Source organism: Pongo pygmaeus, chromosome 4 (genome assembly GCF_028885625.2).
Source record: "Pongo pygmaeus isolate AG05252 chromosome 4, NHGRI_mPonPyg2-v2.0_pri, whole genome shotgun sequence".
Taxonomy (NCBI): Eukaryota; Metazoa; Chordata; class Mammalia; order Primates; family Hominidae; genus Pongo; species Pongo pygmaeus.
Window position 1 is genome coordinate 161938572 of NC_072377.2, and position 19121 is coordinate 161957692.

The following is a 19121-nucleotide window of genomic DNA, read 5'->3' on the forward strand; positions in this document are numbered from 1 at the left end:
CAGGCAACAAAAGCAAAATAAACAAATGGGGTTATATCAAACTAAAAAACTGTACATCAGGGCCAGGCATGGTGGCTCATGCCTGTAATCCCAGCAATTTGGGAGGCCAGGGGGTGTGGATCACCTGAGGTCAAGAGCTCGAGACAAGCCTGGCCAACATGGCAAAACCCTGTCTCTACTAAAAATACAAAAATTAGCCAGACATCATGGCATGAGCCTGTAATCCCAGCTACTCGGGAGGCTGAGGTGGGAGAATCACTTGAATCTGGGAGGCGGAGGTTGCAGTGAACCAAGATCGTGCCACTGCACTCCAGCCTGGGTGACAGAGTGAGACTCTGTCTCAAAAAACAAACAAACAAACAAAAACTGCACATCAAAAGAAACAATCAAAAGAATGAAAAGACAATCTACAGAATGGGAGAAATTGTTTGCAAGCTATTCATCTAGTGGAGGATTGATGTCCAGAATACACAAGGAACTCAAACATCTCAATAGCAAAAAATAAACAATCTGATTTTACAATGAGCAAATGATCTGTACAAACATTTCTCAAAAGAAAATATATAAAGATGGCCAACAAGTATATGAAAAAAATGCTCAACAACACTAATTATCAGAGAAATGCAGGCCGGGCTCGGTGGCTCATGCCTATAATCCCAGCACTTTGGGAGGCCAAAGCAGGTGGATCACTTGAGGTCAGGAGTTCGAGACCAGCCTGACCAACATGGTGAAATCCCATCTCTACTAAAAATACAAAATTAATCAGGTGTGGTGGCACACACCTACAATCCCAGAGGCAGAGGTTGCAGTTAGCTGAGGTCATGCCATTGCACTCCAGCCTAGGCAACAAAAGCGAAACTCCATCTCAAAAAAAAAGAAATGCAAACCAAAACTATAATGAGGTATCATCTCACCTCAAGACAGCAATTATGAGAAAAAGAAAACATAAATGCTAGTGAGGAAGTAGAGAAAAAAAACCTTTTTTTTTTTTTTTTGAGACGGAGTTTCACTCTTGTTGCCCAGGCTGGAGTGCAATGGTGCAATCTTGGCTCACCACAACCTCCACCTCCAAGGTTCAAGCGATTCTCCTGCCTCAGCCTCTTGAGTAGCTGGGATTACAGCGATGTGCCATGACGCCCAGCGAATTTTGTATTTTTAGTAGAGATGGGGTTTCTCCATGTTGGTCAGGCTGGTCTCAAACTCCTGACCTCAGGTGATCTTCCCGCCTTGGCCTCCAAACTGCTGGGATTACAGGAAAAAAGAACTCTTAAACACTTGGTGGGAATGTAAACTAGTAGAGCCACTATAGAATGCAGTATGGAGGTTTCTCAAAAAGCTAAAAATAGAACTACTATGTGATCCAACAATTTCACTACTGGGCGTTTATCCAAAGAAAGGGAAATCAGTATATCAGAGATAGCTGCACCCTCATGCTTACTGCAGCACAATCACAATAGACAAAATATGGAATCTACTTAGGTATCCAACAACAGATAAGTGGGTAAGAAAATGTGGTATATATACACAATGGAATACTATTCGATCATAAAAAAGAATTAAATCTTGTCATTTGCAGCAATGTGGATGGAACTGGATGACATTATGTTAAGTGAAATAAGCCAGTAATAGAAAATTAAACACTGCATTTTCTTTTCTTTTCTTTTCTTTCTTCCTTTTTCTTTTTTTTTTTTTTTGAGACGGAGTTTCGCTCTTGTTGCCTAGGCTGGAGTGCTATGGCACGATCTTAGCTCACCGCAACCTCCGCCTCCCAGGTTCAAGCAATTCTCCTGCCTCAGCCTCCCGAGAGCTGGGATTACAGGCATGCGCCATCACACCTGGCTCATTTTGTATTTTTATTAGAGACAGGGTTTCTCCATGTTGAGGTTGGTCTCGAACTCCTGACCTCAGGTGATCTTCCCGCCTCAGCCTCCCAAAGTGCTGGGATTACAGGTGTCAGCCACTGCACGCAGCCTAAACACTGCATTTCCTCATTCATATGTAGAAGCTAAAAAATGTTGATCTCATAAAAGTAAAACAGAGGATACTAGAGGCTGAGAATGACAGAGGGAAGAAGGATAGGGACAGATTCGTTAAAGGATAGAAAATTACAGTGAGATAGGAGGAGTAAGTTCTAGTGTTCTACACCACTGTAGAATTACTATAGTTAAGAATGTTATACAGCTTCAAATAGCTAGAAGGAGGATACTGAATGTTTCTAATAGAACAAAATGATAAATGTTTGAAATAATGGATACACCAATTATACTGATCTGATCACTATACCAGTGGTCCGCAACCTTTTTGATACCAGGAACCAGTATCGTGGACGACAGCTTTTCCATGGAAAACTGGGGTGGGGGGATGGTTTTGGGATGAAACTGTTCCGCCTCAGATCATCAGGCATTAGTTAGATTCTCATAAGGAGTGTCAAACCTAGATCCCTCACGTACACAGTTTATAATAGGGTTCGCACTCCTATAAGAATTTAATGCCACTGCTGATCTGACAGGAGGCAGAGCTCAGGAAGTAATGCTCACTCGCTTGCTGCTCACCTCGTGCTGTGTGGCCCAGTTCCTAACATACCATGAGCAAGTACCAGTCCACGGCCAGGGGTTTGAGGACCCCGCAGTATACAGTATATGCATCAAAACATCAATACATACCCCATGAATATGTATAATTACTGTGTTAATTAAAACATAAAATAAGCCTGTGCACAATAGCCTGTAATCCCAGCACTTTGGGACGCCAAGTTGGGAGGACTGCTTGAGGCCAGAAGTTCAAGACCGGCCTGGGCAACATAGCAAGACCCCATCTCTATTTAAAAAAAAATTTTAATTAAAAATAAAATAATAAATAAATATTCATTACCCACCCCCTGGTGGGGGAAGGTAACCATGTAAAGAGATGGATCTGCTCATTAGCTTGACTATAGTAATCAGTTCACCATGTATATGTATATCAAAATATTATATTATACACCTTAATATATACAACTTTTATTTTTTAAAATAGGACTGAAAAAAACAGTCATAGGTATAGATCTATTTCCTGGCTTTCTTGTCTGTTCCAATCATATATTTTTCTATTTGTCTGTCAATACAGCATGTTTTAATTATAGCAGCATTATGAGAGATGTTGATATCACGTGAAGCAAATCTTTCCATTTGTCCTTTTTCAAAGGAATCTGGCTATCCAGGTACTTTGTATCTCCTATAAATTTTAGAATCACTTTGGCAAATTTTTTTAAAACCTGGTGAGAATTTGATTGGCTTATATTGAATTCACAGATCAATCTGGAATAAATTTGACTTCTTTACAATGTTGAATACTCTAAACCATAAACATGTTTTCTCTTTCCTTATATTTAGATTTATTTATTTATTTTTATTTTTAAATATTTTTGAGACAGAGTCTCACTTTGTTGCCCAGGCTGGAGTGCAGTGGCACGATCTCAGCTCACTGCAAGCTCTACCTCCCAGGTCCAAATGATTCCCATGTTTCAGCCGCCTGAGTAGCTGAAATCACAGGCTTGTGCCACCATGCCTGGCTAATTTTTTGTATTTTTGGTAGAGATGGGGTTTCTCTCTATTGGCCAGACTGGTCTCAAACTCCTGTCCTCAAGTCATTCACTAACCTTGGCCTCCCAAAGTGCTGGGATTACAGGCAAGAGCCACCATGCCCAGCCTGGATTTTGTTTAATATCTCTTAATAAAATTTAAAAATTTTCTCAATGGCAACCTTCAATTAACTATTTTATTTATTCCTGGTACTTCATATTACTAATCCTATTTTATGTAGTATCTTTTTTTTCCCCGCCAAGACAGGGATTCACTCTGTTACCCAGGCTAGAGTGCATGATCATGGCTTCACTGCAGCTTCAACCTCCTGGGCTCAAGTGATCCTCCCATCTCAGCCTCCTAAGCAGCTGACACACGCCATCATTCCAGCTAGTTTCTTTATTTTTCATTTTGCAGAGACGAGGTCTCACTACATTGCCTAGGCTGGTCTTGAGCTCCTGAGCTAAAGCAAGCCTCCTGCCTCAGCCTCCCAAAGTGCTGAGATTACAGATATAAGCCACCACTCCTAGCCGAGTGTCTCATTTTTAAGTTATTGTTTGTTGCTGGTATACCAGAATAAAATTGATTGTTGAATATTTTTTCCTCAGCAATCAGTAAACTCATTAATAAGTTATCTGTGGGTTATACTGAATTTTCTGTGTTAACAACCATTTTCTGCAAATAATGACAGTTTTTTTCCTTCCTTTTCAATACTACTTTTTTTTTTCCTTACCATGCTGGTTAGGAAATCTAGTACGTATTTAATAGAAATTTTGATAGCAGGCATCCTTGTTTTACTCCAGCTCTCAAAGGAAATTTACAGGTTTTCATCTTGAGTATAATACATGCTATAGGTTTTATGGAGCTACTATTTATTATATTAAGGAAGTCTTCTTCTATTCCTACTGTTCTAAAGGTTTTTTTCTTTTTCATGGATAGACACTAGTTTATTTATTTATTTACTTATTCATTTTTATTTATTTATTTTTGAGATAGAGTGTCACTCTGTCACCCAGGCTGGAGTACAGTGGCGCGATCTTGGCTCACTGCAACCTCCGCTACCTGGGTTCATCCAATTCTCCTGTCTCGGCCTCTCAAGTAGGTGGGATTACAGGTGTGGGCTACCATGCCCAGATAATTTTTTTTGTATTTTTAGTAGAGACAGGGTTTTGCCATGTTGGCCAGGCTGGTCTTGGACTCCTGACCTCAAGTGATCCACCCGCCTCAGCCTCTCAAAATGCTGGGATTACAGGCATGAGCCACCACGCCTGGCCAATGCTAAATTTTATGACTGCCTTTTGCACATCTTTTGAGATGACCAAGTGATTTTTCTTCAATTTATATTGTTGTGACAGATTACTTATCTATTCTATATTCCTGAGATAAACACAGATTAACCATAATACATTACCTTTTATTTTTACATATTATTGGGTCCAATTTGCTAATATTTTGTGCTAGCCTCATAAAAACAGTTGCGACATACTTCCTGTTTTTCTATTCTCTGAAAGAATCTGTATAAGACTGGATCATTATTTATTTATTTATTTTTGTATTTTTTTCTGGCAATGGTTGGCAGACTTGCCAGCAAAGCTATTTTTTGTTTGTTTGGTTTTGTGTTTTTGTTTGCTTATTTGCTTTTGCTAATCAGCTGACTTTAAGATTCACCAGTATAGCTATTTGAACTTTTAAGTTTTCTTTGTGAGAAGATTTTGACTATTGATCCATTTTTTTAATTGTTAGAGAATTATCCTGGTTTCCTATTCCTCAATCTATATTGGTAATTTTCTAAGAATTTGTCCATTTTGTCTAAATTTTCTAACTTATTAAAAAATCCATATTTTACTTTTTTACTATAACTATAATAATGTCCCCCCTTTCATTTCTGCTATTATTTGTGCCTTCCTCTTTTGTTTTGTTTTGTTTTTCTTTATCACTCTCCCCTGCAAGTAGCAGTGACTCAGAGCCCCAGAATCAAGCACCACTTAAGCCTCCAGGGCACTTCTGCTGCCCTTTCAGATCAGATGCTTCTGCACAGATGTTTAGCGGGCCCTGAGTATGTCGCTTCGAGGCAAATGAGTTTCAGAATTAGGATGGGTCTCCATGGCACGTGTTACCTATGCAACAAACCTGCACGTTCTGCACATATACCCCAGAACTTAATATAATAAGTATAATAAAAAAAATTAAAAGAATTAGGGTGGATCTTCTCTTTCATTCTCAGCATTACATGGTACCTACACTATGGGGAGATGTGTATTATGTTTACCATAGTTAAGGAAATTGAGTTTTATGGAAGTTTTTTCTTTTTTGAGACGGAGTTTTTCTCTTGTTGTCCAGGCTGGAGTACAATGGTGCAATCTCAGCTCGCTGCAACCTCTGCCTCACGGGTTCAAGCAATTCTCCTGCCTCAGCCTCCCGAGTAGCTGGGATTACAGGCATGCACCACCATACCTGGCTAATTTTTTTTTTTTTTTTTTTTTTTTTCAGACGGAGTCTCGCTCTCTCGCCCAGGCTGGAGTGCAGTGGCACAATCTCGGCTCACTGTAAGCTCCGCCTCCCGGGTTCACGCCATTCACTTGCCTCAGCCTCCCGAGTAGCTGGGACTACAGGCGCCTGCCACCACGCCCAGCTAATTTTTTTGTATTTTTAGTAAAGACGGGGTTTCACCGTATTAGCCAGGATGGACCCGGCTAATTTTGTATTTTTAGTAGAGACATGATTTCACCATGTTGGTTAGGCTGGTCTATGAACTCCTGACCCCAGATGATCCGCCCGCCTCGGCCTCCCAAAGTGCTGGGATTACAGGCATGAGCCACCGTGCCCAGCAGGAAGTTAATATACGAAACCGAGATATACAGCTGATTAAACAGTAGAGCCCTAGGATTCTGGGGTGTTTTCCAACACCAATCACTTCTCTAATTCAACAGACGAAGTATGTATCTAATGATTCAATTTAATTCTGACACAAACTACCCAGAGTTAGGGTAAATTAGGGTAAGCTGTACCTCTGAGTTTCTTCATTTTAGTCTACTCTGCAACAACTACAGCTCTTAAATCTGAGGTAAGAGTGCCACTTACTGGTAGCCTCATCACAATGCAACTTGAAACCGCTCACAAATTTAATTCTAAGTGTATGCAAAAGAAAAAAGGCTCAGTAGGGTATACATATATTAAAACATTACCTTGTACCTCACAAATAAATAAATAATTTGTCAATTAAAAATAAAATAAAACTTAAGTGCTTTGTAGCCATTCTCCTATTTAATCCTTGGAATAATCCTGTGAAGAAGCTTCTGTAATTTATATTTCTGTGATTTTTTATTAGTAGCTTTGTGAAAACACTCCAAAGTTTAGAATCCAATTACCTAGATCATAGCCCACCAGCCAAATCCAGCCTGCTGTCTGATTTTGTACTCTCACATCTAAGAATAATTGTACATGCTAAATAGTTGGAAAAAATCAGAATATTTCACATATGAAAATTATTGAAATTCAAAATTCAATGTCCATATAGAAAGCTGTATTGGAACCGAGCTCTCTTGTTTATGCATTGTCTATGGCTGCTTTCGACCCACAGCAGTTCAGTAGCCGCAATGGAAACTGTACAGTCCTCAATGCCTAAAATATTTACTAATTGAATCTTTACAAAAGAGTTTGCCAGTTCCTGACCTAGATTCCAACCTGAGCAAACCTAAATTCTAATCCTCAATTTTCATTACTCATAAAATGGGGATAATACCTACTAAGAGTTCTTAGGAAGATTAGAGTTATAAGCACAGAATCTCCTTAAGATACTCATAGAAGTCTAAGCTAAGACATAAGCACCTTAATATGTTCAAAGGGAACTCATAGTTTCCATCTATAAATCTGTTCAGCCCAGTATCAAGTAGTATTTACAAGCATAGATTTTAGGGTCAAAATATTGGCTCCACTATTGGTTTCGCTACTTATTTACCAACATGACTTAGTAACAACATAAGGGAATGGAGAGGCAATGAAGTATGAAGGTTGAGTGCTCAGGCTTGGAAAACTAGAATGCCTAGTTTCTATCCTGGCTTTGCCACCCACTAGTCAGTTAACCTTGGGTAAATTACATAACTTCTCTGAGCGTCCACTTCCACATCTGAAATATGAGTGTAAAAAGAATACTGATTTCATTCAGTAGTTGTAAGGCTAAAATGACTTTATTTATACAAACAGATTAAAACATTGCCAGCAACTTACAGCCATAAATACCATCAGATTTAGAAGGTTCATCATAGGATTGTTCTAAGGATTAAATAAGAGAATGGCTGCAAAGCACTTAGCACCATTTGTGGTACTTAGAAATCTATCAGAGGACAGCTAGTACCCTTCCTACTGATTCTCTGTATTTTAGTAAAATCTGATGAGAAATCAATTGCAAACATAATTTCTCATCAGATTTCAGATAAAAACCCAACTCCTTCCCTTGGTTCTCTAAATCATGCACATCTGTCCTCCACCTGCTTCTCAAGCTCCAACCTCCTCCCTCACTATATTGCAGCCATAGTAGCCTTTCTCATCCAAATTATGCCAACTTTGTATCTCCTCATGAGATACTTGCACCTGCCATTCCCAGTAACCTCAGGGCTCAGTGCATGAGTTGAAGCTGCCTTCCTTTATGTTTTTGAGACACGGTCTCATTCTGTCACCCAAGCTGGAGTGCAGTGGCATGACTGTGGCTCACTGCAGCCTCGACCTCCTGGACTCCAGTGACCCTTCTATTCCAGCCTCTGGAATGGCTGGAACCACAGTCATGTGTCATCACGTCCAGCTAATTTTTAAATTTTTTTGTAGAGACGGGGGTCTCCCTATGTTGCCCAGGCTGGTCTCGAACTCGTGGACTCAAGTGATACTCCTGCCTCAGTCTCTCAGTGATGGGATCACAAGTGTGAGTCACCATGCCTAGCAAAGCTGCCTTCTAAATTCCTTAACAAATGTGAGGTTAGGCATGGTGGCTCACGCCTGTAATCCCAGGCTGGAGGATTACTTGAGCTCAGGAGTTTGAAACCAACCTGGGCAACATAGTGAGACCTCGTCTCTACTTAAAAAGAAAAAAAAAAGTTTTAGCCTGGGCACGGTGGCTCACGCCTGTAATCCCAGCACTTTGGGAGGCCGAGGCAGGTGGATCACGAGGTCAGGAGATCGAGGCCATCCTGGTCAACATGGTGAAACCTCTTCTCTACTAAAAACACAAAAATTAGCTGGGCATGGTGGTGCACACCCATAGTCCCAGCTACTCTGGAGGCTGAGGCAGGAGAATCACTTGAACCAGGGAGTCGGAGGTTGCAGTGAGCTAAGATTGCGCCACTGCACTCCAGCCTGGTGACAGAGTGAGACTCCATCTTAAAAAAAAAAAAAAAGTTTTAAAAGACAAAAAAAAGTGAACATGTACACATTCCTTGAAAAGGGAAGATAATGTGGACAAGGTGCTTTGAACAGGCAATAGGAACATAACTGGAAACAAGATTCTTCTGAAGGTGCTGTAATGGCTGAGTGGTTAAGACACAAACTTATCACCTTCAAAAATTAACTCATCTTATTATCTTTCTTACATTTTCCTTCGCCCTTCCCATACATCCAACACTTAAACTAGTATCAGGCATAGTGGGGACCACAGTAATTATTCATCAAATGAATATCATGAATAAATGAATAGCTGGGGAAAAACTACTCTCATAAAGGGAATACAAATTTGTACATCCCGTTTATTTGTGTTATTTATATTAAGTTCACATGTGCCTAATTTGTAGTGGATATCTCGTTATCGTTAGCTCAGCACTGCTTCCTTCCTCTGAGAGACAGACTGACTCTTCCATACATAGACATAGCGGGGACTGTGAAATTCTTATGGGATCCAAGTCCCAGTTGATTTGCCCAGTTGGAATCAAGTATACAACCCTTAATTCCTCATGTCTAGCTCGTTAATTAACCTCCCCTCATTTTTTTTAAGTTTGCATTTGAGAGGGAACTCCCAGACAGTGGTAAACATAGAAATACTTAACCCTTGGGAACTGTCAGCCGCCATGTTCTCCACCTACATCATTAAAGAAGTTCATCTGTAAAGAGAATGAAGCTAACAGGAAGGATGGTCTCCATGGCTACTAACTCAAAACTTCATCCAGACACTTTCTGTCCTCCTCATGGTTTATATATTCAACTTATCCTTCAATCAAGATACCCCATATCCTTTCTTTTTTAAATTAAATTGTAAGAGAGAGAAGGTCTCACTATGTTGCCCCCATTGGTCTCAAACTCCTGAGCTCAAGTGATCCTCTCACATCAGCCTCCCAAAGCGCTAGGATTATAAGTGTGAGCCACCGCACCCAGCCCATACTCCATATCCTTTATATAAATTCATCTTTTTGCTTAAATTAGTTCAAGTAGGGTTTTTGTCAGCAGTAACAGAGCACTGATTAATGCAACATTCTGTAACCACTGCACAAGAGAATCATCTTCTGATTTCTTAAAACCAATGCTAGTACCCCAGTCCAAAAAATGAAATCAGAATCTCTGCAGTGTGGGGCCTGGGCATTAGTCATTTCAAAAGCTGCTTAAAAAGGTGATCCTTCCAGATATTTCACTTCAATGAATCAATCTTTCAAGAATATTCATTATAAGCAGGTGTGTAGATATATATTTTAACACAAGATTAAAAAGACCTTATATAAGCTTTTAAACTTGTGACAACCATCAGGCCACTAGAGCTTTTTTTTCATTCCACTCTAATAGCAAGAGTTCATACTAGAAACCTTTAGGAATTTATGTCAGGTCCTACTCACAGACCTGCAAGATCAGATCCTCCCCAACGGCATTTTTTTTTTCTAATTTGTTGTAGAGACACGGTCTCGCTACGTTGCCTAGGCTAGTCTCAAACTCCTGACCTAAAACCATCCTCCTACCTCAGCCTCCCAAAGTGCTGGGATTACAGGCATGAGCCACTGTGCCTGGCTACCCGGTGGCATTTTAATCCCTCAACGCCCCTCCCCACAACACACACACGTTCATATATAAGTAGTGTTGTGGCTCTTACGTGATTCTGTTTTTTACATGCAAAGATTTTCAAAGTAGCCAAAAACTGGTTTTGCACCTCAGCCCAACACCTTCCTCGAGGTTCTCAGAGTCAAAGAAAGAGAATTTTCTTTGGAGAGTTGTTCAAGTGCTAAGCAATTTCCACCTTTCTCCCTCACAAGGGGATGCTCCCCACTTCAATTTAAGCTTGAGAGCCTGAACTATGTCCCCTGGAGTCTCTGAGGCCCAAAGGTCTATACCAAATACATTACGTACCAGAAAAAAACAGAAGTTGAGACTAGCCAACCAACTGCCTATATGATAAAGAAGTGTCTACCTAGGGATAACTTACAGTCCCTGGATCTGTGAAAGCACAGCATGCACATTTCAGAGAGAACTGACCTGTAGTCATATATATATACATACATACACACACACACACACATATATATATATATATATATATATATTTTAGACAGAGTTTTGCTGTCGCCCAGGCTGGAGTGCTGTGGCACGATCTCGGCTCACTGCAACCTCCACCCCCTGGGTTCAAGCAATTCTCGTGCCTCAGCCTCCTGAGTAGCTGGGATTACAGGAGCCTGCCACTATGCCCAGCTAATTTTTGTATTTTTAGTAGAGACAGGGTTTTGCCATGTTGGCCAGGCTGGTATCAAACTCCTGACCTCAAGCAATCCACCCACCTCAGCCTCCCAAAGTGCTGGGATTACAGGCATGAGCCACTGTGCTCGGCACCCTGTAATCATTTTAATGTGAATTTTGCTAGCTCTAGGACCAATGAAAGTTTAATGGAGCAAATCCCTATGCTAGAAACCACGGCTAAGGAAGAAATAAAAAAGTAGACATCTGGGGAAAGGCATTGCCTCTCAATGGTTTTTTGTTTTTGTTTTTGAGATGGAGTTTCGCTCTTGTTGCCCAGGCTGGAGTGCAATGGCGCAATCTCAGCTCACCACAACCTCTGCCTCCCAGGTTCAAGTGATTCTCCTGCCTCAGCCTCCCAAGTAGCTGGGATTACAGGTATGCGCCACCAAGCCCAGCTAATTTTGTATCTTAGTAGAGACGGGATTTCCCCATGTTGGTCAGGCTGGTCTGGAACTCCTGACCTCAGGTGATCCACCGGCCTCAGCCTCCCGAAGTGCTGGGATTACAGGAGTGAGCCACTGCACCCAGCCTCAACGGTTCTTAATCTTGAGCATGTATCATAATCACATAGGCTTCTTAAAATACAGCTTGCTGGGACCTACACCCAGAAGTTTCTGGTTCAGAAGGTCTGGGATGGAGCCAGAGAACCTTCATTTATTTTTCATTTTTCTGAACGTATGGATTATACTAAAACTTTTATTTCTAGTAAGTCCCCAAGTGATACCAATGCTGCTGGTCCAGGACCACACACTTTAAGAACCACTGGCCTACATGAAGAAAACGGCAGGCAGAGATCCTCAGACACAAGGTCAACTCTCCACTAACACCTTGGTGGAAGAGCGGATGGACAGTCGGGGGAAGAAGAGAAGAAAGTGCTCACATAAAGTCCAATTAGCTAGGGGCAGAGTGGAGTTACTGAAAGGAAGACTTAGTCCTCACGGTCATTAAAAGAACCAGACTGACAATCTTTGCCATCTTCGATGGCTTCCAAACTTATCCTGGATATGACCATCCAACCAGCAGCTGGGAGAAGAGAATGGAGGATCATGCAAGAAATGTTTATGGGGCAAGCCTGGATTCCTATGCCCACATTTCACCGCCTACAACTTAGTCGTATGTTCTCATTCTCACAGAGATGCTGGGAGTAGGGAAATGTCCCTGGCTGGGTTGCCACATCTTGACAACATATCTTCAAAGAGCAAGAATCTTTGGTAGACACCTAGCAGTCTCTGCCACCAAACCCCTTTCCCATTGTGGACTTAAAAGTCTGAGCTTAGCTTTAAAGAAAATGTGTAGCTAATGACATAGACATCTTAATTACTAAAATTAATGCGTGTAACTTAAAGTGACCAAAGGACTTATTACCTGAGTGACTGGGAAAAAAAAAAACAATTTATGGGACTTTTCTGCAAGAGTCCATTCAGGATAGGGAGAAAACACTGAGATAGTGGGTTTACAGAAGCAGTCGTGAGGAAAAAATGAAGTTTGTACTTTATAACTCTACTGGGCTCCTCTCTATCAACATGTTACGCTACTTTTTGGAGCTTAAGCAAAATTTTTAATGGACTAAGTCTAAAGATTTCATAGTTTTACATTTATAGCGCTTGATATCCATTTATCTATCATTCTTAAAGCAAATGCTAAATCCCCTTTTCAAAGACGAAAACTTTGCTATTATTGAGGTTATCATCAAAGTTTTACTGCAACTCCAAAACAGAGGAATGTCCCATACAACAGCAGCTAACACTTTGCTTTTTAAAGTGATTATTCTTAGTGCAGGGGTACTCATTTGTCTATGCTTGTTATACAGCAAAATTACTGCCTATGACATCTCATAATTGAAAAAGCTGGAGTCAAGATTAAAGCTGTTTACATTTTTAGTGAAACCTCTCTTAAGACTGTCCAAAAGAAAATGAACTAATATATGATGCTATTATCAAAAGGAAAAAAAGAGAAACATCTTTCATGGTCTTTCATTCATCTCATCAATTAAGACACACAAGGCAGCATCTTTCTCTATAATCTGATCTCTCCTATGACCTGAATTTTCTCTTTGATGTTCATTCTGTCCAGTACAATTGTTGCTATCATCAGCATCCATTGGTTCAGTTTTTACTCTCATTCCTGCTTCTGAATGAGGCAAATCATCAGGCAAAGAAGCCAAGCAATTCTGAATCATTTCAATTACTCGTTCCAGGTGCTTTTGAAACCTCTCAGCTGTTTCAAGCCGTTGACGTTTCTGGACCTCCATCATGACTCTCAAGGTCTCTCTTGCTTGGTGGGGTCGGTATTCATTTATAAGATGATGCACGTGTACAAAAAGCAGCTTAAGATCTTCTAGTTTCTCTTCTCGTTTTATACTCCCAGGGCTCCTTATTAAAATATCTAAAAGGTCCAAGAAATTAATGAGGATAGACATATTAAGTTTTCTCAGTTCTTTCTTGTGATCAAACTGCATAGGATGAAGCCGTTCGATGCCCTGACTTTCCAAAGGGCGGATGATAAGATCATCACATTGGAACTGATTGCCAAACATCATGTAACTGTCTTTTATTGGAGGGGGAGGCTTGGGAGCTAAGCCTTCTTGAATATTTTCATCCGTATATTCCTTGATATATTGCATTGGAGGTGGTGGAAGTGCACTCACTTGCTGTGGTTCACCCATTGTGGACTATTAAGAACCTATGGACACAGACCAAAGGTTTATTAGAGCCACAACACAAACCTGTTACATTTCATAACTACGGATGGAATATTTTCTTCCTTTTCTTCCAGCAGTTTGGGGCCCAAGACAAGATGATCTCCTTGGTTTCTAAAACTAACATTTATGATAGGGAAAGTTTGCCATCTTTTCTAAGTAGGCATTATATTCTCAACCATTCACATATTTTCCATTCTCTAATAATTTCATCAGCATTAAAAAATATGTAGCATCTTCTCATCTCTAAAGAAAATCTTCTGGACTCCATGCCCCTCACCACTTATGCCCCATTTCTCTACTCCTCCATAACCAAACTACGCAGGTTGTCTCCCAATCTCATATCACAATCACTTTTGCTTTATGTTACAGATTTATTTCCAAGAGCAAACACTTACTTGTATCTTTCATAAACACTTTGGCAAAATTAACATTGCTAAATCCTAAACACATGGTATTATCCAAAGTTCCTGAATGAAATGATGATTCAGTTCCATACCCTTTTTGTCACAGTATACTATGCAATTTTATACAGACACATTAACTTTTGTTTGTTAGAGATGGAGTCTTGCTCTGATGTCCAGGCTGGAGTGCAGTGGTGCAATCTCAGATCTCAGCTCACTGCAACCTCCACCTCCTGGGCTCAAGCAATTCTCCTACCTCAGCCTCCCAAGTAGATGGGATTACAGGCATGCACCACCATGTCTGGCTAATTTTTGTATTTTCAGCAGAGACGGGATTTTGCCATGTTGGCCAGGTTGGTCTCTTTACTCCCCACCTCAGGTGATCCGCCCGCCTTGGCCTCCCAAAGTGCTGGGATTACAGGCATGAGCCACCGCGCCTGGCCTGTATGGACACATTAACTTCTCTACAACTATCACAGAAATGTCAAACCCCAAGTTCAAACTCAGTATCTTCTATGGCCATAATAACCTCTACTTACTCTACCTTAAGCCTAGGTATACCATCCAATGAGAAGATTCTTAAGTGCTCCTTTAGATTGGTGTTATCAGAGTTTCAAGATATAACACACTCTAACATCAGGTGGGGCAAGTATTCTACTAGAAGCAATATTATACTTAGAATTCGTGAGGTACTGAGGGCAGCTGTGGCACAGCCCTGAGTTTCCACTATGACACAGTGGTGCATAGGATGATGCAGCCTCGACCTCCTAGGCTCAAGCGATCCTCCCACCTCAACCTCCCAAGCAGCTGGGACTACAGGCATATGTCACTAAGCCCGGCTAATTTTTGTATATTTTGTACAGACAGAGTTTTGCCATGTTACTCAGGCTTGTTTCGAACTCCTGAGCTCAAGCAATCCTCCTGCCTTGGCCTCCCAAAGTGCTGGGATTACAGGCGTGAGCCACCACACCCAGACAACATTTCAAAACTTTTAACATAAATTCAGATTACAGAAAAAGTGCATGAATATACAAAGAACACTTCGTATTCTTCACTCAGATTCTCCAAATGTTAACATTTTCCTTCATTTGCTTTATTGGTTTCTCATTCCTTTACCCCTGAATACTTCAGTGTGTTTTCTCGTGACAAGAATGTTTTCTTCTACCCAAAGCACAATTACCAAAATCAAGGAATTAACAGTGATCTGGTACTTCAAAATACATTTTTTTTTTTTTCCTGAGACAGTGTCCCGCTCTGTCACCCAGGTTGGAGTGCAGTGGCGCGGTCTCGGCTCACTGCAAGTTCGGACTCCCGGGTTCACGCCATTCTCTGCTGAGTAGCTGGGACTACAGGCGCCCGGCTAATGTTTTCTATTTTCAGTAGAGACGAGATTTCACCGTGTTAGCCAGGATGGTCTCGATCTCCTGACCTCGTGCTCCACCTGCCTCGACCTCCCAAAGTGCTGGAATTACAGGCGTGAGCCACCGCGCCCGGCCGAAAATACAATTTCTGACAGCTCACGTTTCATCCCACTCAAACCTTTTTAGGTGAGGAGTGCTGCTCTGTACTTTCCTACACGATGTGCATTCCTGTATTGCGGCTGCCATTTTCCTAAGGCCAACTACATGACAGGTACCATTTTTTATGGCCTCTGTAACATAATCTTCATTAATAATTCTATGAATTAAGGCTTTTGGGGGTTTTTTTGTTTGTTTTGTTTTTTGAGACAAGGGCTCAATCTGTCTCCCAGGCTGGAGTGCAGTGGTACGATCACGGCTCACTGCAACCTCTGCCTCCCGGGTTCAAGGGGTTCTCCTGCCTGAGCCTCCTGAGTAGCTGGGGACTACAGGTGCGCACCACCACACCCAGCTAATTTTTGTATTTCTTGGTAAAGACAGGTTTTCACCATGTTGGCCAGGCTGGTCTGGAACTCCTGACCTCAAGTGATCCGCCCACCTCGGCCTCCCAAAGTGCTGGGATTACAGGCGTGAGCCACCACACGTCCCACGAATTAAGTTCTATTACCAATTTCATTTTAGAAGTGAGGATCCGAAGTCTCAATGAAGGAAGTGTTGCCCCAGATCAAAAGGTTAATAAATGGCACAACAGGAATTCTTATCCCAGGTCCCTTTAGCTCCAAAGGGCAAGCTCTCTTATATCCCTAAGCCGTGAAACATCTAACTGTACAATAAGAACTTGCATATCACAAAAATTATATTTCTTTCTCTACTGTCTCTCTAGATGGAACTTTTCAAAGGTGATGGAGGTCTTATTTTAACAAAACCAGAGCCAAGCAGCATAGCTGGTTCTTAACTCAAGATCCAACATCCAGTGTTTGTTCTACTGGGGGAGAAGGAGCTTCACCAGAAGACGATAGACATTCCAGGGTCCCAGCCCCAGAGATTTGATTCATTCTGTCTACTGTGAATGGGCCCTAGAATGTCGCTTTTAAAACCTCTCCAGATGGACCTGACGATTACGCTTGGGATCTACCGCCCTCGCCTGCCCCCATATCTCAGCTGTTTCACAACTGCTCCCAGAAGAAGGAAGGGCAGGGAGGGCTACTCTCATGTTACAAAGAGCCGGAGAGGGCAAATGACTCGCCCAAGGCCACACAGCTTAGAAAAACAGCGGCGCGGGCACTAGACGCCGGGTCTCCCAACCTCCACTCCGGCTCGGCGGCCCAACACGGAGGAAGCCCTGAGACTGCCGCGCTTAGAGCCCCCTCCTCGAGGCTGTCCACCCCGAGGCCTCCGCGCTCTCGGAGACACCGCACTCTCCGAGAGACTCGGGAGAGAAAGACGAGAGAGCGCCTTCGGAGGCCGAACTCAGCCATGCCTCCCCAGTTCCCAGCCCAGCACAGAGGAAGCTGCGGGGTCCGGAAGAAAAAAACGCACACAGGCGGCGGCCACAAACCGTTGCCGCCCACTCACCTCAGCTCCGGCTTTACACTGGTAGCCTCCTTCCCCTCTGCGGCCGAAACCAACTTCCGGTCTCCTCCTGGAGGAAGCCACCGACTCTGTCCTTGATTGGCTGTAGGAGCTGTCCTTTAACGAAATTCTAGATCCGCCTCAGACCGATCCCTCGCTGTTGCGCCTACGTATATTTGACTCCTCCCATCCCCCATTACTGACTTTTAAAAGTCGTAGCTGCGGGTTCCGTTTCTTTGTTTCTTTTTTAATTAAGGCATAAAATTAAACAAGATACCTTATTGCTTTATTTTTTATAGACCCCTTATTGACCAGAAACAATCTTATGTTTTAATGTTTAACATGCTCTTGTAAGACTTCCGTGAATTTAGAAATTTACGAAAATAACCTCCAAAAGAAACGCTTGCTATTGCGCCTGCGTATATTCCACCCCCTTCCCCATAACCACTGTTTTACTGACTTAGTCGCTGCTGGTAGTTCCATTCGTTTTGTCCTTTCTTTTTTAATTTAACGCGTACAATTAAGACGTCTTACATACAAATTGGAAAATATAGACATGCAGGGTTTTTTTGTTGTTTTTTTCTTTGAGACGGAGTCTCTTTGGCCCAGGCTGGACTGCAGTGGCGCGATTTCGGCTCGCTGCAACCTCAGTCTCCGGGATTCAAGCGATTCTCCTGCCTCAGCCTCCCGAGTAGTTGGGGTTACAGCTATTTTTTTTTCTTTTTTTGTGTTTTTGGTAGAGACAGGGTTTCACCATGTTGGCGAGGCTCATCTCGAGCTCTTGACCTCAAGTGATCCGCTTGCCTCGGCCACCCAAAGTGCTGGGATTGTAGGCGTGAACCAACACGCCCGGACTCCCCCATTTTAATTCCCCCGCACGTATCAATTTATTTCCTAAAGAAATCCATCTACGTTGAGCATAACCCAATCTAGCTTTTCTCCTCACCGCTGACCCCAATGTATCCTGCACCAGTGACTTCCAATGGTCGTTCCCAGTCCTCGTTTTACTCCATCTGTCAGCAGCATTTGGCACATTTGATTATTGGATTGCCCCAGGACTCAGTTCTCCAACCACTTCTCAGTCAGATATCCAGATGATTACATGCGGGCCCTGGAACACCGTTTCCTCTGCACTTCAGACCCTCATATCCAGTGGTGACAGACATCTTTCCCCAGTTGCACTTTACTCAATTGCAAATGTTCAATCTAAGGAATCACCTTTTTCTCCTTTCTCCCATACCCCACCGAAACTACCATACCAGCCTTTTGCATTAGCTCTATTTAAAAATAAGTAAATAAAGTTCCAAATATGGCTGACCACCGTTCCCACTGCTATGGTCCTATGCCATGCCACCATTATCTCTCATCTGGACTTCTTTGATTTTTGTCCTCCCTTAGTCTATTTACCACACCTTCTTAAAATATAAGACCGGTCTTATCACTCCTCTATTCAAAATCCTCCAAGGCTTTCTATTACTTTTAGAATAAAATCTGACATCCTCCCCCTGGCCTATATCACAGGCCCTACAAAATTGCCAAGTACATCCCGGCCTCGGGGCCAATGCATTTGCCTGGAACTCTTTGCATAGATATTCACACGTCTCATTTCCTTATTATTATTATTATTATTATTTTGAGGCGGAGTCTTGCTCTGTCACCCAGGCTGGAGTGCAGTGGCCCGATCTCGGCTCACTGAAAGCTCTACCTCCCAGGTTCACGCCATTCTCCTGCCTCAGCCTCCCCAGCAGCTGGGACTACAGGCACACGCTGCCATGCCCGGCAATTTTTTTTGTATTTTTGGTAGAGACGGGGTTTCACCGTGTTAGCCAGGATG

General features: G+C 42.1%; 1 protein-coding gene across 1 annotated transcript; it reads right to left on the reverse strand.

Annotated features, from left to right (window-relative positions):
- Positions 1–12793: 12793 nt before the first annotated feature.
- MED7 (mediator complex subunit 7) lies at positions 12794–17382 on the reverse strand. The gene is made up of 2 exons (XM_054488471.2): positions 17291–17382; positions 12794–13937 (listed from the first exon to the last, which is right to left on the reverse strand). Exon 2 carries the CDS (start codon positions 13918–13920, stop codon positions 13219–13221), a length of 702 nt encoding a protein of 233 aa, XP_054344446.1. The 5' UTR covers positions 13921–13937; positions 17291–17382; the 3' UTR covers positions 12794–13218.
- Positions 17383–19121: the final 1739 nt, after the last annotated feature.